Here is a 23503-nt window from a genome sequence, read left to right as displayed (position 1 = left end):
GTAATTTAAAAGTTTGTTATTCTTCAAAAAAATGTATATTTTGTTATAATATGAAAATACAAAAGTCTATATCTATAAATAATTATAATCGAAATCAAAATTTTATAAAAACTATCATTCATAGTTAATACACATAAACACGATAAAAATATATAGATCCATTCCCGTCTCAACGAGATCTTATATTTAGAAACAAAACTTTTTTTAATAAAGATTTTACAATTAATGACCGATGAAGTATTTATATAAACTACTGTAAAGATACAGTAATTTTACAACTAATCTACTGTAAAGATACAGTAATTTTACAATTAATGACCGATGAAGTATTTATATAGACTACTGTAAAGATACAGTGAGGTGCTAACATTCCCAAAACTGCTATTATCACAAGTGCATTGAAAAACGTAAAAGATTAAGTTGATTCACGTGGTGTCCATCCCATTCCATTGAACAAACAAGGTTCATGGTATAAGAAGAAAAAAAATACTACTAGTTGAGTAGATTGGTCGTTGAGGTTATTAACAACATTTCACCGGTGAGAATTTAATACACCCAATCTTATGTCCAAATATAAAGGTGATGGAGTACCTGCTATTTCCCAAACTATTCATTCATGCTTTTCTTCCCTCTTTCCAAACTAATCCAAATTTCCTTGCTAGCCTCATACTATACCTTCCTCATTAAATTTTCTTTCTTCTTATTTCAATCATATTCATCCCACACGTTATCTTTATTTGAATATATAAATAAATAGCTCTTTATATATTTTCCCAACATGCATATATACACATCAAGTTAACCACCATTACTACTTGTTCATTTAAGCTCACAAAGGAAAAAAACTTATAGCTTTCAATCAAGACATATTCATTTGATTATTTCCTTGGTTTGTGTGCTTTCTCTAGAATCAAAATGGTGGGTATTTTCTCGTTGGTCACAGGCATGGCTGGACCAAGTGGATTTGGATCCTCTACAACAGCTGAACAAGTTACTGAAGGAATTGATGCAAGCAATCTCACTGCAATTATCACAGGTCTGAATGGAATATACCTTCGTTTTTAATTGACCTTGTTTGAACATGAAAATGATGTGAGATATTTCTGACACCAAGAATATGGAATTAGTATTGTCATGAGTTTAATACGTTTATGTTTGTGCCTTCTTTTGTTCCTTTACTTTTTGCCACTCCTTGTCCTTCCTTTTCCTCTTTTGTTTGTTTTGGGGTATCTCTCGGTTTCTGTTTCTGTTTTTGTGATTCTGAATATTTGACTTTTTCATTTGTCCATATACACAGTGGATGTTTTATTTCTACATGAATTTTTTTTTTTATTTCTACATGAAATTCTTATAATACTTTCCTAAAAAAAATTCATTGCTTAATACTAAGAAGCGATAAATTATAATTAGCGATTGCACATATTTATGCATAGTGCCAAACATTAAGAAAGGAAGCAGGGTCCTTTGTGCATATATATAACTAAATCAAGACATGTTTTATTATGGTTCAATAATTTTTTTTCAATGAGTTCAATCTCAATATATCTAATGTAAAAAGTTTTATAGTGTCAACAAATTACATCTATATCTATGACTTTAGAGGTGATTATAATTAAAATTCAATATTTTGTATGTTCTAATGATTATAATTCTTAACGGTGTAAAAAATTTACATTGACTATACGTGTGTATTAAATATTTTTTTTTTTAAGGAGTGTGAGTTAAATCTTTATTATACTGTATAGTTGGTTAAAGTATTATTTAGAAGGTTGAACTCTTTCAACCATCTAACTATATATTCTGTCAAAAATTTATGAGGGGTCAAATAAGCATGGATCTCCCTATATGTATCGCAAACTCGACTTACAATAGTCGAGTTGAATGTGTTTGAATATTGAGGATTAACCAAATCATGTTTTATTTGTTCTTGATTAGTGGTGTTTGTACACACGTAGTGATTAATTATCATCTAAATTCATATTCTACTAATACTAAACAAATGCAGGAGGAGCAAGTGGTATAGGCTTGGAGACAGCACGAGTCTTGGCTCTTCGAAAGGTGCATGTCATCATCGCCGCAAGAAACATGGAGTCTGCAAAGGAAGCTAAACAAATTATACTAGAGGACAACAAGTCTGCTCGAGTGGACATAATGAAGCTCGACCTTTGTTCAGTGAAGTCTGTTAGATCGTTTGTTGAAAACTTCCTCGCTCTCGATCTTCCTCTCAACATCTTAATGTATGTTGATCATCCTCTTCTTTTCATTTTAACCGTATTTTAAAACTATATAGTATAGAAGTAATTTTTAAAAATAATGAGAAAGGAGAAACTATCATTAATTAACTAATACTAAAGGTGATTAAAACTATTTCGGAGTATTACTATGTCAAATTCTTACCACTGAGTTGATACGCCTTAGACAAATACATTATAGAAGTAAATTAATTATGTTTGTAGTGTATTCCAAATAGCGACTTAATAACATAATTGGCTTTTGATTTTCAGAAACAATGCTGGAGTTATGTTCTGCCCCTTCCAACTAACACAAGATGGAATTGAGATGCAGTTTGCAACAAATCATCTTGGTATGTACTATGTGGTGTTTCAACAATTGTGCATATCATCATTTATTTGGTTACATTAATTTGTGACACAAATTTTGTGTATTCTAGCTAATTGGTTGTATTTTTTTCAGGTCATTTCCTTTTGACAAACCTTCTACTTGAGAAAATGAAACAATCCGCAAAAGCCACTGGAATTGAGGGTAGAATCATAAATCTTTCATCAATTGCTCATACCTACACTTATGAAGAAGGCATTCGATTGGATAATATCAATGATCAAATTGGGTATGCATGTTAATTAATTTTTACACTTTAAATTCCAGTGACTACTACCTTTACAATAAAAATTTCCCAATATTTCCATAAATTTTTCAGTTACTCTGACAAGAAGGCTTATGGACAGTCCAAGTTAGCCAACATACTACATGCAAATGAGCTTTCTCGTCGCTTGAAGGTACTGCTGCTTCTATAATCTTTTTCATGTGACACAAAAAATAATACTATCAAAATATACTATTGGTGCATACAAATTGTATCAATGTAAACTATTGTAATAAATAAATCTTGGTGAGAGATATTAGTAATAATCATAATTAGTTGTTATGCCTACTAGTATTATGTTTTGGGGCCATGGGCACGTACCTAAAAGGAATTCATTCAATTTCAACTACCATCTAAACTCTACACTACACGTATGCATTGCTTACGTTCTGTTTTTTTTGTTGTCTATGACAATATAGTTCAATAAACTTCTTTATTTGTTGTTCATAAGAAACTTTTTTTTTGAGGAAGCCAAATTTGTGCATTAAATAACAACGTTTGATTTTTTGACATTGTTGTTTATAGGAAGAAGGTGTCAATATCACAGCCAACTCAGTACACCCAGGAGTAATAATGACTCCTCTTATGAGACACTCTTCTTTACTTATGAGTATGTCAATTATTCTCAAAACCGTACAACAAGAGTTAAAACAAAGAAAAACAGTTAGATATTCTTTTCCTTATTTATTATATGTCTAAGTCTAACACAATAATGCAATTTCAAACAGACTTCTTGAAGATGTTCACATTTTACATATGGAAGAATGTCCCACAGGTATTTATTTTAATTCCTTCTTATTCTACAATGTTTTATTTTAAATAAATGCACACAATAACCGCGACCTGAGCCGCGACATAAGAGTGTATGAGGCCGGTGAAAGTTTGCAAATGTTACCATGACGGTTATTTAAAACTCTGATTCTAATATTTGATAAAAATGTTACATTTGAGAGTGCTCAAGATAAAGTTACTAACCATATTTGTTGTTTTAATTTTTGTTAATTTTAAAATTGCAGGGAGCTGCAACAACATGCTATGTTGCTCTTCATCCAAGCTTGAAAGGGGTAACTGGGAAGTACTTTTTGGATTGTAATGAGTTTCAACCAAGTGCATTTGCGTCAAATGGACTCTTAGGAAGAAAACTTTGGGATTTTAGCAACAAGTTGATCAATTCAATTTCAAAGTCTTGATTGTCTTGGTCATCACTCTCATCAAATCAATTATTATACCCACTCAACTTATAAGCTATAAGTTTAATGAAGAAAATATTTTCCCAAAATCATATTCGTAGTTATATATGACTTGTATTATGTGCCCCTAAAATAGAAGCCTTCTTCTTTTGTGTGTGCTTTATCGAATATTATCTTTCAAGGTTAGCGGTATTAATTAAATTTTTTTTTTTTTTGACGTGGAGTATTAATTAAATGTTGGTGATAGCTCAAACATTAATTATATTCTCCTTCTCTGTTGTTTGAACCGGATCCTTTAATTAATTTTACAAACTTCTTCGACCTTTAGTTCAAACAACATGAATAACTCAACTCTCCTTAAGCTTTAATTTGTTAAATATTTTATGAGGGTTTTTTTTTTTTTGAGCAAATTTTATGAGGGTTATTTAAATGGAAAAGTGGATGATTTCACACAAGGTTGTCACAAGTTATTTAAATAGGATAATTTTAATTGTGTTATTAGGAGTTGATTTGTCAATGAGACAACATAGTGCATTCATCTTTTGTTGTAATTTGGAGAGGGGTATGGATGACATAAGACTTTGTTTTATTGTATTCTAAGGACATTGATACTAGTTGCATGATCTGGATTAAAGGGTTGTTAATATTTTGAATTAACTCATCATGAATTTAGGTATCAAAATTTCAAGTTAATTTGGTCCTAAAATCAAATTAAAAAAAATTAAACGAAATTGATTTTACTCGGCTAAACTTGTACTAAACTCGATAAATTTGAGTGAACTCGAATAAACTTGCACATAATTTTTTATCCATTTTTATTTATGTATTCAATAGATTAGAGTTGTGGTCAGCTTAAATAAATTCATAAATAGATACTCCATAATTTCATAACAGCCCTATAGTTTTGAGATCGGGGACTCCATTGCAAGGTGTAACATGTCTTGAGACCGAGGCAGAGTGAAGAAATCTTAAACTCATAGTTCATGTTTATACTTGATATTTTTTTAGTGTTTAATCATAATTTCTTTAGTTTAGTTTGACTTAGTCATTATACGTTTTGTGTTGGTTGACTGAGTCCTATAATCTAAATTAGATTATGGATTAGTTGTATTGTTATAGAGATCTAGCATTCAGTTATGGTTGTTAATCAGAATTTTCCATGATAAATCCCTTGTTAATCTCTTTGTATGAATTAACTTCAATCTCCAATCAATGAAATGTATTTATCATTTAGTAATTTTGATTTGTTTGTGTTATAATTTAATTGTTTAATGTATTTGCATAAAACATTGCAATTTAAGAAGTATTATAACTTTTGTCAGAAAAAGAAGAAACATAAAATCAATCAAATTTCAATCCACATATACAATATAAGTACTTCACATTTATCACACATACATGGTCATCCTTAAGAGTTTGAGTGCCTTGTTTAGTATGAATATGGTTTGCTTTATTTTTATAAGTCACGCATGCATGCACGCACGCACGAGTACAAACACGCGTATGTCTCAAGATCCCAACAACTTGTTGCTTCTAAAATATTGGGTCTTGTGCAATCACACATATTATATCACATTTACATCAACTATGAAATATATTAATATCAATTCAATTATTGCATGAAATATAATAAGGATTTTTTTTACCACTTTCAAAGATTGTTTTGATTGAGTACGCGTGAATATTTGAGTACTCGTTTTCATTCCATCGATGTTTAGTCATCGATATTTACTACACTACTCATTGAAATCATATTTGTAATGATAATGTATTGTTTAAGCAATTGCAACGCAAATACACAACTCATGCATTAAAGGTAATTTCATAGTCTCATAAACACCAACAAATTAAACTTTCAACATATTTACAATTAGTAGCACAATGACACTTTATTTTACGATAACTTGTACAATAACTCAGGCAACATTTTTGCTTGTCAACAACATATAAATGATGTGATACTGATGTGACTTTATAATTTATTTGCCCACGTCAAAGTCATTAGTAACGTAGAAAGGTTGTGATGTAAATACTATGGTAATTCCATTTCTAATTTGTTATATTAATAGCCAAAATTCAATGAGAGTATAACACAAATATGAAGAAAACACAGGCTATTCTCCAAGAAATAAGATGCCCAATGTAACAACAACGACCATAATGAGTGAATTGAATGTTGCAGAGTATACTGGACCTTTAGCTTTTGACACTACAGCTGATAAATATAGACCTAACCTGGAACAAAATATGTCATGTATGTGAAACAATTTAAATTAATTAAATTAGATTAAAAATGGTTTGCATAAAATTAAAAATTCACGAGTAACTAATCTTATAATAACTATTTATATAACATTGACGAATTTTGACTAATTGCTTCTATACAAACACCACTCTTACCGCATAAACAGCTGAAAACAATGGCATTTCTAGCTTAAAAATGGACCAGATAGAAGAATGTGACCTCCTTTCCATAATCATAGCGACTAGCCCAGATTCAAAGACACCCAAAATGCAAATGAGCGACGTAATGGGCAGTGGGGCTTTGACAGACCGATGAAGAATATCCTAGAAAAAGAAACAGAGTTGTGTTAGGCGAAACATGGTATATTTACCTCTCAAAATGATAGGCGAAAGGTGAAATGACAACCGAGGCAACTGCGTTATGGTAAAATACGAAAGAATAATTGTTTATTCCTTGGTTTAACGCCAATTTTGTGAAAAAAATTCAAACCAGCAAACACCACTTTCAACAACAGTACATATATGAGTGGCTTCCATCTCTGAAACCAATTTTTTTTGTCAATTTGTTGTTTCGTGAATTGTATATATTTCCTTGTGAAAGATATGGTTTAAGTGGATTTCATACATAGGACTTGAAGGGGATGGAGAAAATAAAATGCTCGGACATAGATATACTTGAAGGCATAACCGTTCAATCAACTTATCCAAAAAAATTACTTCATATTATACATATTATAATATGTTCCTTTGCATCAATTTATTCTCTCGTGTATATATGTCTTCATATTCATTCAAAGTAAATTCTCAAGCAAACATAACAGTCACAAAGGAAGATAATGGTAAAACATACCGTGAGGGCTAGAAGCGGCGTTTCTGACAGGGTTTCTAGTGGGGTTTTGCTCGACATTCACATCTGCATTCATATCAAGAAAAAATAGTAACTAATCTTTTCTTTACATTTTCGATCAAGTGATTAAGACATAACAAACAAAGTGATCAAGTGTCTTGTTTAAATATGAATATGATCTATTTTTATAAGTCACACATGCATGCACGCACGCACGAGCACAAACACACACATAAATCTCAATATTCCAACAACTTGTTGCTCCTAAAAGTATTGGGTCTTGTACGATCACATATATTATAATACATTTAAAACAATTATGAAATATAACAATATCCATTTTGATTTATTCAACTTGTTTGCGTGCAATTACAACTTATGAAGCATGTATAGTAAAATTTTCTAAACAATTTGTTTTTAATCGTCTACACACAAAAAATAAATGGTTAAACAACTTGTGCAAAACATTTGATTGATGTATGTGTAATATTTTTCAATGTTTACGACAAAACTAAATTGTGAATACACTTAATCTAATATATATATATATAAGCGGCATATCAAGTGAGAATGATATGTTTATGGTAAGAATAAATATCAGCCTTTAGATCAAAACAGACGGTTGTGATTAAAAGTTCCAATGATGTGACACCTCTCCTGCTGAGTTTGCTTCTCCAATTGTATACATAAATAAATACCCAGGACATTCCCCCTACATGACCCTTACCTCATAGCTAGGTTATCTATTCCTAGTAGTAAAACTGAATACAAATAACATGGTACCAATCCTACATACAAACTCTTCAAAAACATAATTTATTCCAACTTACCCTAAAATAACAGCAACCAATATAAAACTTACAACCGTAACTACATTCTGCAACGTAGTTGCTATAATCGCAGATGTTTTTTTCATCCCATGAAAGTACATATCCTGGTCAAATAGTGGCATGTCCATTGTCAAATTAAACATAAGTTAAATAAAAACGATTAATTAATAACTCAATGTGTATATTCAACAATAAATAATGATAAAATTATAACCCGAATAAGCTAAGGACGAATATCTTCCCGAATGTTGAAAGAGTCATATTTTGGGTGTGAAGCCTTGCATTTAGAGAATTGAACTTTTTTAAATCATGAAGTTCATCATCTTCATGATGATGATGAAGAAAATCAGAGAATTGAAACAAACATAAACAAAAGAGTAAAAGGATTATATGTACCTCCACTCAAAATAATAGGCAAGGGGCGCCATGGTAAGGAAACCTATGAAGTTTCGATACGCCACAAACACAAAGCTACTCATCTTATGGTTGAATGTCAATTTGGTCGACCCATTCGTAATTGCAATAAATGTTTTCAACATTGTCATCACCATCGCTCCAACGACAACAACAAATGTCATCACCATCGCTCCAACAATAGCCGGCAAAGTCCCGACCACTTTCGATTGACTTTCTCATAGTGGTGCAAAGACAATTGTTGGAGCAATGTTTGTCTTTGTATCATGCGTGAGCAGTGTTTGTTTCTCAAACCCCTAGGTATTTTTTCGAGATTTAATGTTAATGATTTTTTTTTATGATTATTTCTTGCAATACTAACATCAACATAAATTAAAATTGTAATGAGGGATTTATGCAATCTTTTAAGGAATAAGGAGTGATAAGATATAGACTGCATATAATCTTTAGAAGATCATTCATATATGTAATAATATTGAAAATAAATATTTTAATTTGTTATTTAGTGTACAAAATAAACATATAACTTTCATTTTGTTATTTCAATTCTTAAACTACCATATTACTCTAATGTTTAATTTAAAATACAATTATTAAACTATCACATTTCAGCAAACACATGAACACAAAATAGTCATACAAACTTGCAACATTGCAATAATACTTAACTTAAACTACGTTCACAATAAAAACTACATTCTAATCGATTAACAATTTTCAAAATAACCAAGGGTATTTTAATTTATAATCATATTAACCAGTTTTAAAAACTCTAACATATAAAAGGCAAATGAAAGATTCATAATTGTAAATTTAAGATATTTTATACATTTGTGTGTGCGCGCACGCACGTGCGCGTATTTGTATTTTTTTTTAAAAAAAACATATTTGTTAAACACTTATATGTATGTATTGGTTACAACAGTGAGAAAGGTGTTGGGATAATTGGTATGTATATATAATAGCCAAATGTTTGTTTTCAAATACAATACCCATATTATTGTTTTAAACCTATAACTAAATTGTTTTTTATAAAAATTTTGCTTGCACTGGTTCGTGAGATGCACTTTCTATTTAAATTGATTTTTTTTTTTGTGAAAAATTCAGTATCAAATTTTAGATTGTTTAATTCTGTTTGGTTTTAAAAAAATAAACATGGGCTATTGTAATTTTTTGGATATATTATATGCAGTTACAGTGAAGCAAAATAGTTTTATAAGATCAAGATCATTCATATATGTAATAATATTGGAAATATTATTTGCAATTATGAATGTGGTGACTAAATTGACGTTGAACTATAAGATGAACAGCTACGTGTTTGTAGTTTACAAAAATTTCGTAAGATTCCTCACAATAGCACCTATTGCTTATTATCTCGAGCAGAGGTATATATAATCCCCTTGTGTGTGTATATAATTTCTTACTTTTAGAAATCAACATATAATGTTTTTATTCTATAGGGATACCCTATCTTTTTTAGTTTGAAGTTTACGATCTTAGTATGCTTAAGGGCATGTTTGGTACGTTAGAAACAAGAAGGAAAGAAAGCATAGAGGAAAGAAAGTTTATGGAAAAACGGGCTTCCCTCGTTCGGTTGCTTTGTAAGAGTGGAAAGAAAGTATCTTTTTGGTGGGACCCATGTTCTGAAACTTTCTCCCCATTACAGCGAAGAAAGCTGAGGATTGAGTTTCAAAATTGTAAAATTTATTACATGGCACACGTTAGAAAACAGTTCAGCAAAAAAGAGTTGCATAGTATTTGCTTTTTATCTCCCTTCAATTCATTTTGGGGTTATGTTAACTTGTGCCCTTAGGGCACATGTTAAACAACCTAAAAAAAGCAATTTTACGTTGAAAAACACAATATGACAACTTTTAAGAAGTTGAATGCACACCTTTTGATATGTTTATTTCTATAATTCTTAACTTGTGCTCCCTTGAGGGCACAAGTTAACATTTGCCTTCATTTTGTGTGTCATGATGAATGCCTCTTCAACTTTCTATGTGTGTACCGTCTTGTCAAAATAATAATAATGTGTGTGCCGTAAATTTAATATTTGTTATGTGTACATACACACACATATATATAATGTAGGGATATTTTTGTCATTTAACAAAAAATATATCTATCTTTCCTTCAACTTTCTTTTCACTTTCTTTGATACCAAACAACTAAATAATCATCTCACTTTCCTTTCACTTTCTACCCACTTTCATTCTTTTAACAATCTTTCCTCTTACTATCCTTTCTTTCACTTTCTTTGATCTTCCGATTCGAACACTATTGCATATCTCTAGAAATTTCCACTTTGATAGTTTCTAGAAGGCATACAACTTTAACTTCTATGGGGTTGACATTGCAACACTTCCAATCATGTTGACCAAGGAGAAAGTGTCTTGTTGATTCTATAAAACACATCTCAAACTTAATTTTACTCCGCTAAACTTGAATAAACTTGTACAAAACTTGTATTGAACTCGAGAAACTCAAGTGAGGTAAATTAGTCTCATAAGTATAGCTCAGTTAATAACTATCAATGACATTATTTAGAAAGGTTGGGGTCCGAACCTCCCTACAGAAAATGAAATCAGGTAACGCGTAAAAAGATATCCTTAATTTAAGTGTAGCTCATCTTTTTTGTATTTTTCATCTTTCCCCACATCTTCACACGTGTAAATCTAGTCATTTAGTTGAAGACAAAAAAATAGGTAAATTCATACAAATCTACGAGTGATTTCACGTTAACAAAATAAGTATTTACGAACTCTAGATTTTGACAACATTGATCTGAATGAATGTATAACAGATAGCATGTGGAAAATGGAAACTCTAGAAGCAAACCAAGATTTGAAGCTAGTAGTAGTTGAAGCCAGTAGTAGTTGCACACAAAATCGCAACACTTTCAAGTGCGTATATCAATTTGATGAAAACGGTGGATTTAAAAAATGTGATTTTCCACGTTGCAAAAACTAAGGATAAAGAGGGTTAATACCTTTTCTTGGTACAAAAACGGTGGATTTAAAAAATGTGATTTTCCACGTTGCAACTACTAGACAGAAAATGAACCTTATGTCCTCTCTATCAGACACCACTGGAGTCTGGAGTGGTGGTAAACAAACAGATGGACTTGTGTGTTTGTGGCACATAAGTGTATTTTCAGGATCAACATATACACAGATTTGTTTGAACTACAATTTATTCTAATTAAGGAGAGCTGCATTTGAATTTCTACTAACAGTCCCAAGAAACTAGAATAGAACAAGTAAAAAAGAGTGCAAGAAACAACACAAAAACAGTTTTTATCAGGAGAACAAGTAAAAAAGAGTGCAAGAAACAACACAAAAACAGTTTTTATCAGGAGGATGAAAAGAATACAGCAACTGAAATGTTGTAATCTTGAAAAGTTAATTTAATTCAACAAGGTGTTGCCATGACTAATTGCTTCATTCGTGTTTAAAATGTCAAGTGGTGTACAAATCACAAACTATATCATTCAACTAACTTGTATGAACAATAAAAAGGTTTTCAATACAAGTTTCAGAATTACAAGTTCTCAAAAGGCACAGGCTACACCATATGAAGCATGGTTGAATCGAAGTTTTGGTTGGTTGGATACACAGGTACACCCCATCAAAATATGCAAAATCAAAACTGCTAAATACTCATACAAACACCATTAAGTAAAAGGTTCAATTATCTCAAAGATCATCAAATGTATTGGAGCAAAATTTAAGCAAAACTCTATACTTGGAAAAGAAAAGCTCAAAAACATCATCTCTTGAGCAAAGATTTCCTCGCATAATAAACAAGGATAGGAAAATGGTAAAAGTCGTATGCATGATAGAAAATCTAAAGTCTAGGACAGAGAACAAAAGGCTAGAGCAAGGATCTAAGCAAAAGAAAATCATAATTTAATCTTCATCCTCCTCATCACCATCACCACCAGAAGCCTTCTTGGCTGCAGACTTAAGGTTCTTTCGCTTGACGCGACCAGGAAGACCACCACCAAAAGGACTTGTGAGTGAAAAGTCAATGTGCTTCTGTGAATCAACCCTCACCATGAAGGATGGGATGTTCACCACCTGCCTTCCAACCCTATGAAACCAAAAATAATATTATCATACATTCCCAAACATATTTCGTTAAGACTAAATAAATAAATAAATAAACATTAGGGGACCAATAAGCATACAAAATATGAAAAATATAAACAAGGATCCATTCAGAGTAACAAAAAAAATAGATATTCTCTCCATCTCTCTTCTCTTCATTCACACTAACAATTGTAGTTTTAAGTGTAAAAATGATATTACACATTTCCAAAATCAGTGACATTTGAGTATTTTAATTAAACAGACAAGATCATATTACAGGAGCCCTCCATTACTTGAACAATGGAGAGGATCCTACTACCTTCGATACATAGAACATATTGATGAAAACTACCATAACAGCCGCTAGAAAAAAAATGCAAGTTACGAAAGAGAGTCCAGAGAAAAGCCAGAAAAGCAGCAGCTTTAGTCTAAAGTTCAAGTTGCCAGCAAAAATGGGGCAGTAGCAACAACAAAACATGTATAGAATTAAAGGAAACAAGCAAAGACACGTTAAGCCTGTATACTCCATTTCACATATACTTTCCTGTTTTTTCCAATTCTTGGTGAATACAAACAATAGATCATTAGACATTGCTATATAATAAATTAATACGCACCTATGACGCAAAGACATGGACACGACACACCGAGACCGATAATATTTGAGAAAATGATATAATTTAGTGTAATCATAGGTGTCGTGTCAGTGTCGCACTGTCCGACACCAAGAAAAACATAATCCAGGAGTGTTCGTGCTTCATAGATACCCACAAAACACAGAAAGCGAGTAAACCATACAACAATGCAAACCAAACATTGTTAGAGACAACCAATGATCTAAACATGATCTACTTTTCAGAACAACGACATTTAGTAAAACACTTTAGCAGAACTTGCAAAACTTTACACAGAAATCACTTGCACATGAGAATGTTTTTTCAAAATAATGCAGGGCCTGTTTGGATTGGCTTATTTGAGTTTGTCTTTTGGCATAAGTTTTGTGTGACTGCTTGAGAGAATTTATGAAAACAGTTCATGACAATTTTTATAAGCATTCTTCAACTTATTTACACAAGTTCTTCAATATAAACAACTTATAGCAACTAATAAAAACAATTTAACGTTATTTTCTCATTTGCTATAAAAAATGGCTTTTGCAAACTTATACATAAGCTGTTCCATAAAAAATCAGAAAAATTCATGATTAAAAGCAATAAAATGATAATTCAAATAATCAATATATACCTGATGTGTCTCTGCCTGATAAGAACCCTAGCATGATGAATGGACTTGGCCATACCAGATTTGAATACAAGTGTCTGAAGGCGGCGTTCAAGAAAATTCTCAACAGTGAGAGCCAAGACATAATCAAGTTTGTTCTGAGTTTCATCAAGAAGACCATGCTTAAACATCCTTCTCAATAGCGCTTCACCCTCAAAGATACGACGAGGGTTCTTCTCATCCAAGGTCAACAGATTCCTTGCATTGTTACGGATACGGCTCAGAGCATACTGAACCCTCCAAAGCTCCCTCTTGCACCGAAGACCGTACTCTCCGACCAGCTTCAACTCAGCATCCAAACGTTCCTTCTCATAAGGACGACGCGGCTTCTTGAATGTTTTCCCATCTGTGTATGTGTATTCAATTCAAACAAAATCAACCATAAATTCTGCGGCGAAGCTACCAATTGTTTTATGAGGTGGCCAAATGTAAAAAAATAAAAAATAAAAATATATTTTATGTGTTAATTTGACAATTTTTATTGTTAACAAAGCTCTTTTTGTAGTTGTTTATGGGATCGAAAATTTCAAAATAAGACATAATACATTATCAAACAAGTTAATGACTTTCTCATTTCTCCTAGTTAACAAAGCTACTGCATAGATATGCATAGCTTCGCCCCTGCATAAATTCAACAAAGAATTGTTCATATAACCACAGAATCAATTAATGATAATAATGAAATGGAAAATAGATACTCACAGTTCCGGTAGAAAGCAACTTTAACCATCACGCCACCGCTTCTCTCCTAGCCGCCGGAATACAGGTAGATTTTCGAAGAGAAGAAGAAGAAGGGGATGCTAGTCGTTTCAGCACCGGTTTTTTATTATAAACCCCATTGGGCTTTTCTTGTTTTGGGCTTTTCTTCAAACTTTCTACTATTCACACCAACCATTATAGAAATTTTGGTTGTCTGTATCAAAACAAACCCCTAATATATTCTTTAGGCTTAATACATGTTTTGGTCCCTTAACTTATTTTTGAATTTCATTTTGGTCCCTTAACTTTAAACTGTCTCAATTTGGTCAAAGCATGTATTAAGCCTATTCTTTAATACTCCTTAAGAAAAAATATTTTTTAAGTTAAGGGACCAAAGCATGTATTAAGTTAAGGGACCAAAGCATGTATTAAGCCTATTCTTTAATACTCCTTAAAAAAAATATTTTTTAATAGTGTCTTTTTAAGAATATTTAAAACATTATAAAAAGTTTTTCCACAAAATATGAGCTCAAATATGATTTACGCAACTTTTTTTACAAGCTTTTGCCATTATCTCCATATTTACGCAACTTTTTATAACATGCTTTTGGCATTCAAAAATATAATATATAATTGATCCCATTTAAAAAAGAAATTGTGGAGAAACTATTTCTATGTTCTGCTTTGAAAATATATGTACAATTAACAAATAAGGACAAAAACTGCTTGCATGATAATTTGATTGGGACTAAAATATACCATTTTTTTCTAGGAACGAAACATGAAACTTGATGATTTTAAAGGACTAAAAACATACTTAACTCATTAATTTTTTTGTTAGATTTGTATATAAATACTCTCAACATAAAAAATAAATAAATAAGAGTTTCGGTCTATGTATAATGTAGTGCAGAGTCTAGAGTTTCATTTTATTCAAAATATGGGCACTAGGCTTTTTTTAAGTAGAAGTATTTTTTTTTAGGTCAAGTAGAAGTAGTAATTTGTTTGTTGATATATCACCATGGTAAAAATGTTTGTGAATGGTTATGTAAATATAACTCAATTGGTAGCTGCAAGGATAAATAATATGCAGTGGTCATGGTTTGAATCTTTAATTTTCCACTTTATGTAAAGGAAAACATAGAAGAAAGTAGGAACAATATTTTCTTGATGTCTTTGTTTTAGTTATTTAAGTTTAGTTTAAAAAAGAAAAATGTTAATAAATGTTTCTAAGACACCGGTTAAAGAAACAAAATATAGTATGTTTTTACGAAGTGCAATGTCAATGCGATTTAAATTGTATCAGTTGTATTTTGAATGGAAAAATGATATTGGTGCATCTACTTTTTTTTGAAGAATTTTGTACATCTATTTTTTTTACCACTTTTGAAACAATCATCTCTCTCATATTCATGTATGTTTTTATTCTCTCTCTTCTTTTTCCTCTCTTCATTATTTTTGTCTAATAAAAAAAAGGAGAAAAATAGATGTCACAAGAGTTGTACAAACATCACTTCTCTTTTGAATGCAACCCAATGCAATAGTGCAATATCAAAGATTCCGATTGCGAAAAACATCTTGACACCTTGGGCACATTCATGTAGGCGTATTATTTTATATCTGTCAATGTTGTTGCTTACCTTCTGTTCTCTTAAAGCTAAGTGAATCAATGAAAAAATCTCCCCAACCGTGGAAGACCAAGCAATTTTTCGATTACATTACTTGGTAAGTAAAGCATGTACGTAAGGCTATTTTTTTAGTCCTAAAACTTGGATTAAAATGATTTGTTATTTAATAAACCTAGCGTGAAGTGAGAGGTTGCATTTTTACTATTCAACAAAACTAATGTCTGTAATAAACTAGTATGTGCTATAATATGTTTGTTTGTGTATGTGAACATGCATTTTTTAATTTTATTTAGTGGATCGAATTATAGTATCATTTACTTTTATTATGTGTCTACTAGATCGTAAACCCGTGCTTCGCACGGGACAACGATGATCCCAACATGTATATATGAAAAATGCATGGTTAATTGACATAAAAAACAACAAAATATGGTAATCAAAAAGAGATCGTACTCGAAGCGTCATTAGAATAGATAATAAGTAGCAACAACATTAATTAGCGAACATTTTGAAATACTTCTTTGTACACTACATTTGAGGTTAGATTTGTATCTGACACTCATCACCAGTCAACAATATCTTTAGCCCTTTTCTTAATGTAACTCTTGACATAGCAACATATAATTGCCCATGTGAAAAGACCGACTGCGGAAGATAGACACCAACTGACTAAGTGATTTTCCCTAACTTTTATTAATGGTCATAACAAATGAAACAACAATGGGATACTGTCGTCGTTGGTATGAGCATTATACTTTAACTATAGATATTTGGCAATGATTATTAGGAACATTTTTTACATCAAAGTGCTGCTATCTTGGAATTTATAAAAAAAAGCTAGGCAACCTCCCTCTCGGCTAATAATGAATTTATCAACAAAAAAAAAAAAACTCAGACTATTATACAAAAAAAGCGTACATACAAAAATAACAATACAATAGTGTGCATTTTGTAAGGATCAATCAGTACCATACATTGATGTTGTTAGAATGAAAATTAAAATTAGCACCATAAATTTTTTCTAGTGCAATCTGGTCAGAACTTAGAATTATGAGAATAATTAACTCTGATGGCATTAATTCAAATATAAAAAAATGATACAACTGGATTAAAGCAAGTCTTGATATGGTTCTCAACCAATAACTAATGTCAACTGCAATTACATAAGAGTTTTCTTCTTAAACTATACAATTTCTTTTGTGGTAATGAGAGAATGTTGTAACTTTAAATAATATGAAACTGGGAGACATTATCTACGTAGAGCACACTAACATATAGTGCTTTTTCTTCCTCATTTTCCATGTCCATGGAAGCCACGGTCTAAGCTCAGTATATTTCAGGTTCTGAGGTTCTGTTCGTTCTCAAATGCCACACTACCTTCATAAAATAGTGCAGATAATGAGTAAACAACCATATAGAAGTGATGAAATACTTGTGTCTTGGTTGAAATCATTGGACCACAACATAGAGAAATAAATACTTTGTAACCTCGTTATTATTTATTAAGATAACTACAAACTAACTGATCATCTATTTAATAATTTGAGGAGAAAAATTTCTCCAATAGACTCTAATAGTGACCAAAACACAAAGTAAAGGAAAACCGGTCCAAAAGCCTTATTAGCAAAGAAGGTAATAGACAAATTGTCAAGGTGAAAGGTGTTTGATCCAAGGCAGGTTTTTTTTTTTTGAACTGCAAATATTATTAAACCCAGCTTGTCTAAGACACACAAAAATCAAGGGTGAAAGAGGAACGATTACAAAAGTGCCGTATATATGCGGAACACCACAAAGGATTACCCAAAAATTCTGTATATCTGAGGAACCTAAAAACCAACCGCCCCTAAATAATCCAACCGGAAACTAAGTTCCGGATCCCCGAAAAAGGCCAAAAAAACAGAACACCAGCGTACCAACTGAAGATATAAAACCTCCCAGACTTCTCACTTAACTGCTCACCCAAAAACCACAACCAAGGCTGATAGCAGGCCTGCTAAACAGCAAAAACAGACCATCAAAACCCAAAAACAGCAGATGACAGCAGGCTGCCAGCACAGAAACAGCTGCTGAAAGCAGCATACTCACGGCTAACAGCCGCAACAAAACAGCCAAACCCACCCGAACCAGCCAAAAAACGGACCTGCAACCAAACAGTTGCTGACAGCAAACTGAAAACAGCTAACAGCCGAAACCAAAACAGCCATGACACCCCCCAATAAGACACTACTCGATTACCTCTTAAGGCATTCCCTGGGATTCCACCTCCACTCATAAAACAAACAGACCGGCATTTTAACTCGATCCATCATCCACCTCCAAGACAACACTTTTACTTCCTCCACAATCTCGTTTACCTCCATTGTGACATGCTGATTCAAAAAAAAAAAAAATACATTAAACTACATGGCAGAACCCATCTTTAATCTTGAATATATAACAAAAACAAACATATCTTAAGGACATGTGGAAGATTGATTTTCCTATGGACACAAATTCATATTAATAAACTCATCAGACCAAGGAGTGCTTCCCACCTAAATAATTAAAAGGGACACATGCACCTATAAATGTTGCATGAAAAGCTATCAACCATAAAAGGGATCCCAAAGAAATTTTGTTTTCACTTATACCACCTTTAGTTCAAAATTTTCAGCAGGTAATCTGATTAGCAGAAAAAGCTATCGATTAAAAAGGATGCTAAACAATTTTTTATGTATGCAGGGGACTATATAATATAACTACAATCTTTTATTTCATTCAACAATCATATGCTTCCATAAGGACCTCTAAACCCTTAACCATATGTATGTTCAACATAAAGATAAAACAAACTCAAAATAATACCCCAAAAAAAAAAAGGATTACTAAAGAAATGAAGAGAATAGACTACATAAAAGATGAAGAACACTACACATATCACATAAAATAATTAGTACATAGAGCTTAAAATGCAACTCTGAAAAGAAATGAAGGTTTGCCTTAGGATTCCTATTGGGTTAAAGATCTTAGTACCATACTTAATACCTTATTAAATGACTAACACACTTCAATCCAACTAATAGAATCACACATATTATGTTATCGTTGGCATATAAAAGATTGGATGGCTACAAAACATTCATTGATTATTCACATACAAAAAATAATCCTATGTTTTTGAAACCAAACTATGTATAAGTTTAGTACAGTGAAGTTCTCATTTGATACGGAAGTTATTCTAAAAAGAAATCTTCAAACAGGTTTTGTAATTTAGCTACTAACCTCAAACCCCATGTTGGTCAAATTGAACGAAAGTTCCTATTACATACCATTAAGCGATTAAAAGTGAAACTTGTATGCTACCCTTCCAATCCCCTATTCATGTGATTTTAAAGCATCGCATGTGAATTATATATACACAAAAGAAGGATTTGTACAACATATAAAAATCAAAATAAAAAAGGATTACAAAGAGGAGAGTAGACATGAAATAGTAGTAAAAGATCAAGGTGAAATGTATAACACCATGGTCATTATTTCAATTACCATTGAAAGAGTAGTAAAAGATCAAGGTGAAATGTATAACACCATGGTCTTTATTTCAATTACCATTCTTAATCATTACATGAAGCTAAAGCATACTATAACAACTTTTGCACCATGAGGGACATGCTGCTACTTGGTCTAAAATCAATTAATTGGCCATATTTTACATATAAAATTTACTTGTTCGGTTTAAACATGTGAACGAAAAAGCTCTCTGAAAGATTACGCACCATGAGCATGCCCAAATGTATTCAATCTCAAACAAAATGTATGGAATGTCCTTTACTTTTAATTGATGACAAACAATTCCTATAATTTCAAAATTAGGAGTCAGGTTGTTAATGTCATCTTTTATTATGTCTCAAATTTTAGAATTAATATGGTAGGCAATCAGGTTTGGTCAACAAATAGTTGAAGAGATTTGTTTAATCATTAATTGTAGGCAATCAGATTTGGTCAACAAATAGTATCACAACCTTTAAGGTTTCAATTGCATAGATTAAGTTTAGCAAAATTCATGTAAATCTTTCCTTTATCTCACGCCTCTCGTGTATTACATAATTAAAGGGTGCATACAGATACAACAAATCAATGGGTGAAACACATAACAGAACTGTCAAAGCAAATCATGAAGGAAACAGAGGTCATTTTGTATTTCTTTAACAGAAAAAAAAACCTCATATGAAGATGTACAAAACCAATTGAAATGATTTCACTTGGTGATATAACAACCTACAACCAAAGAACCGAAAGACAAACACATGGAAGTTTTATTTAGAAATAGAACCACGCTATAAAGAACAAACCTTAAATATAAATCGCTTAAAATCAAGTGCACGAAAGTATTGCAGATGCTCCAAAATCATGACAGAAGCACATGGCTGACAAATCAATCCTTTCTTCTCAATCCTGCAACATGAGCACATACATTCAAAACAGTTAATTTGAAATAATCATGAATTAATTAAGAGAAAAATAAGTGATTGTACAATGCTCACAATGAAGTCCTAACATAAAACATAAAAAAAAAAAAAAAAAGATTTCATCTTAGTGATGCACTTAGAGCGCTCAACATTGAGAGTATGATCAAGAACAATGGCCAGATAGAAATTAAAGTCCAAACGTGTTCGTCAAAACCACCAAGAGAACCAATCAAGATAAATAAAATTAGGAGAACTACTATTTAAAATCTCAATTCAATTCCAAAAATATCAATAATGATAAATCAAAGTTTGGAGAATGAATCAATCCACTGAAATAATGAAAATGAAGAGAAAAAAAATCAAATGATTGTAAAAGAAGGAGATATGGAAATCGAAAACCTGTATAGATTGATTATCATGTGTGAATGAAGCTGAGATTTTGTTGGATGGCCCAGCTAAAATGCAAAGTAGCTTTTATCAAAATTAATGACTCATAGATGATACAAAATTTTACACATCTAAAAGCATAACATTCCCATTTCCATGATTTTGAAATCTCTTTCATGGATGCCTTCACTACAGGTTTGGCAGCTACTTCATACACCTCGTCAGAGTTTGTGTGCAATCAAAACACTCTATCTGCCATAAATCAAATCAAAATTCTAACATCAACATCAACAAACTCTACACCAAAAGCAAGATTATCATCAAATGTGCAGTTAAAACCTAATTAACTTATCTCCATTAATCTGTCATAAATTTAAGCAGTAGCTATGTTTTACTCATTCCTCGTAATCTTATCATTAATGCATACCAAGCAATCTCGTCTCCTCTCTGATACTCTCTGTCACTGCGGACAAACAACACCATATCCAAAAATCAAACTACAAAATCAAATTTGATATCAAATGATTTCACAATGACAAAACCAAACAAAAAAATGATTCAGTTGCTCTCAAAGTTTCACAGGGAGTTAACTGATATCATAAGAGAAGCATATATAAGAGTTACCTCAACGATCAAAATCGAATCGTCACCGAAATGCTATCCCAATGCAAAGTGTAATAGGTTGACTCGTTGTGACCACCTCAACTCAGAGCTATGGATCAGACAATGAGTTCAGCGCCAACAAAGTTGAAAAAGGAAGACAGAGAAAAGTAGGAGTGTGAGATTAAAAACAGGCCAGAAAATTAGACTGCAATCGATGCCCATTATTGACAGCACAGCGTAACTAATTGAATTACAACACAACTCTTAATTCAGTTTTATCAACAACCATTCAAAGTTTTGAACTCTAGTTTCATAGTATTAAAATAAATAAGATATGAGAAATGATTATATAACCTAGCTTTGATTCAATGTCAAAAGCAAATGAATAATTGAAATTGAGAATTCAACAGTTTGAGATGAACTTGCTCGAAAAAACGGCCTGACATCTTCGATCAGCGTGAGATTCCAAACGGAGAAAAGATTGTGAGGCTGAGACTTGGATGTTGAATTCAAAAGAAGCATTTAGGTTGAGTCCATCGCATGAATTGGGGCAGCTGCGGTCTCAAAGTCTCCGGCGATGCACTTTGTAGTGAGTAGGAGAGAAAGTTTAGATTTTTGAAGGGAAAATTGAAAATGGATTTGGAGATGAGATGGAGAAGAGGAAGAAGGAGCTATGTTTACAGAGAGAAGCAGCTCTGACTCGTTGTAAGAAAAGAAAGAGAAAGAAGAAAGTTCTGTTTTGAGTGATATCCTATTGGTTTATTTTGCTTTTGTTAGCTTGCAAACCCTCTAAACCTGATTGGCTAATTGTATGGGGCGGTGGAGTATCATATCAAAGAATAGTTGTACTTGTTTCTAATTGACCAACTTTTGGTGGCAGCTTTTGAGTAGTTTGAATTTGAATTATCACATGGGCTTGCACTTTGGCTCCAAAGAAGGGGCAATTTCAGTAAATAAAGCCAAATTAATCTAGGGTTTTGCTAGGGTTTGCTAGCAATTTGTTATTGCATTTGTATAGTAAGATATCATATTGTATTATTAGTATCATCAAAAGTTGGGTTTAGCAAAGAGATTTGACTATCATAATATAGTGAATTGGATTATATGTCATAAAGTGCACATGTGGGAAACTAAAATACATCATTAATATGTAAGTTCTGTTGAAATATGGAAGATGTTAATCTAATCGTGAAATTGAACAAACATGGTAAAAAATGATGAGTGTGTGAAGGAGGTGGGGTTTAGTATGGGAAAGGGAAGTTCTTTCCCATCATGGGAAAGTTGAACCACAACCATAGATTTAATAGTTTTTTATTTGAATGGCTAAGATTTGTGACCTGGTAATGGTTGCAACTTTTTGCTTGGTATTGTGAACCACGGCGGTGGACCCCATTAAACAACAATTTTTTATTTGTTTGATTTTTTTATTTTTGTTTTAAACAAGTCATAGCCTGGCAATTTGATTTTTTACGTTAACACTTTTCCCAACATTTTATAATTTATTTTAATTGTTTTCTTTCTACATTAACACTTGTGATATAATTTCTTTTTCATTTATTCATACTTTTTTATGTGTTGTTTAAAAAAAAAAAAAAAATTTTATGGGTTCTTCGTGTTCTTCAAAGAACCTTTGATATTCCTTTGCATACTTATAGAAACTCTCAGCAATCCTTTTTCTTCCTTCCTTGTTCAATTGTAAATTTACAAAGTTATGGCATCCTCAAGCAGTACCTATTCAAATACAAATATGGACTTAGTTGGGAAATTTGACCAAATTGAATTATCTAAAAGACACAGGTTTGGGGCAAATACAAAATATCATCACCATTTCTGTTTCAAATCGAAAATTCATCAACATAAGGATGTAAAATTGTACCTTGATTTGTGTGTCGGACGAGATCGAGATCGGTAACAGATCTAATGGGTATTGCTTGATTCAACTCAAACTTTG

The 23503-nt window shown here is 31.8% G+C and overlaps 2 protein-coding genes and 1 long non-coding RNA gene across 17 annotated transcripts; 1 reads left to right on the top strand and 2 right to left on the bottom strand.

Annotated features, from left to right (window-relative positions):
* Positions 1-362: 362 nt before the first annotated feature.
* LOC146956215 (short-chain dehydrogenase TIC 32 B, chloroplastic-like) lies at positions 363-4275 on the top strand. 3 transcript variants are annotated; one of them, XM_085727618.1, is made up of 9 exons: positions 363-538; positions 909-1036; positions 2006-2237; positions 2505-2584; positions 2695-2848; positions 2939-3017; positions 3410-3494; positions 3613-3659; positions 3901-4275. In XM_085727618.1, exons 2-9 carry the CDS (start codon positions 916-918, stop codon positions 4072-4074), a joined length of 972 nt encoding a protein of 323 aa, XP_085583744.1. In that variant the 5' UTR covers positions 363-538; positions 909-915; the 3' UTR covers positions 4075-4275. The 3 variants fall into 3 exon arrangements, with proteins under 3 accessions (XP_085583744.1, XP_085583752.1, XP_085583737.1); XM_085727626.1 differs by having other exon boundaries at positions 449-579; XM_085727611.1 differs by lacking the exon at positions 363-538 and having other exon boundaries at positions 613-1036.
* A 7813-nt stretch (positions 4276-12088) lies between these two features.
* On the bottom strand, positions 12089-14568 carry LOC146956214 (small ribosomal subunit protein uS4y-like). Its single transcript, XM_085727604.1, has 3 exons — positions 14490-14568; positions 13752-14133; positions 12089-12507 (listed from the first exon to the last, which is right to left on the bottom strand). Exons 1-3 carry the CDS (start codon positions 14515-14517, stop codon positions 12324-12326), a joined length of 594 nt encoding a protein of 197 aa, XP_085583730.1. The 5' UTR covers positions 14518-14568; the 3' UTR covers positions 12089-12323.
* Positions 14569-17162: 2594 nt separating this feature from the next.
* Positions 17163-22297, bottom strand: LOC146956213 (uncharacterized). Of its 13 annotated transcripts, XR_015019747.1 has the most exons (8): positions 21907-22297; positions 21574-21661; positions 21377-21412; positions 20962-21201; positions 20446-20548; positions 19376-19468; positions 18350-18483; positions 17163-17491 (listed from the first exon to the last, which is right to left on the bottom strand). It is a non-coding gene; the product is annotated as an uncharacterized LOC146956213 (long non-coding RNA). The 13 variants fall into 13 exon arrangements; XR_015019740.1 differs by lacking the exon at positions 19376-19468; XR_015019744.1 differs by lacking the exon at positions 19376-19468 and having other exon boundaries at positions 21975-22297.
* Positions 22298-23503: the final 1206 nt, after the last annotated feature.

Source organism: Medicago sativa, chromosome 1 (assembly GCF_051527215.1).
Source record: "Medicago sativa cultivar Bolivia chromosome 1, Bolivia_mono, whole genome shotgun sequence".
Taxonomy (NCBI): Eukaryota; Viridiplantae; Streptophyta; class Magnoliopsida; order Fabales; family Fabaceae; genus Medicago; species Medicago sativa.
The sequence above is the reverse complement of the archived record's forward strand: the minus strand, read 5'-3'. Positions and strand labels throughout refer to the sequence as shown.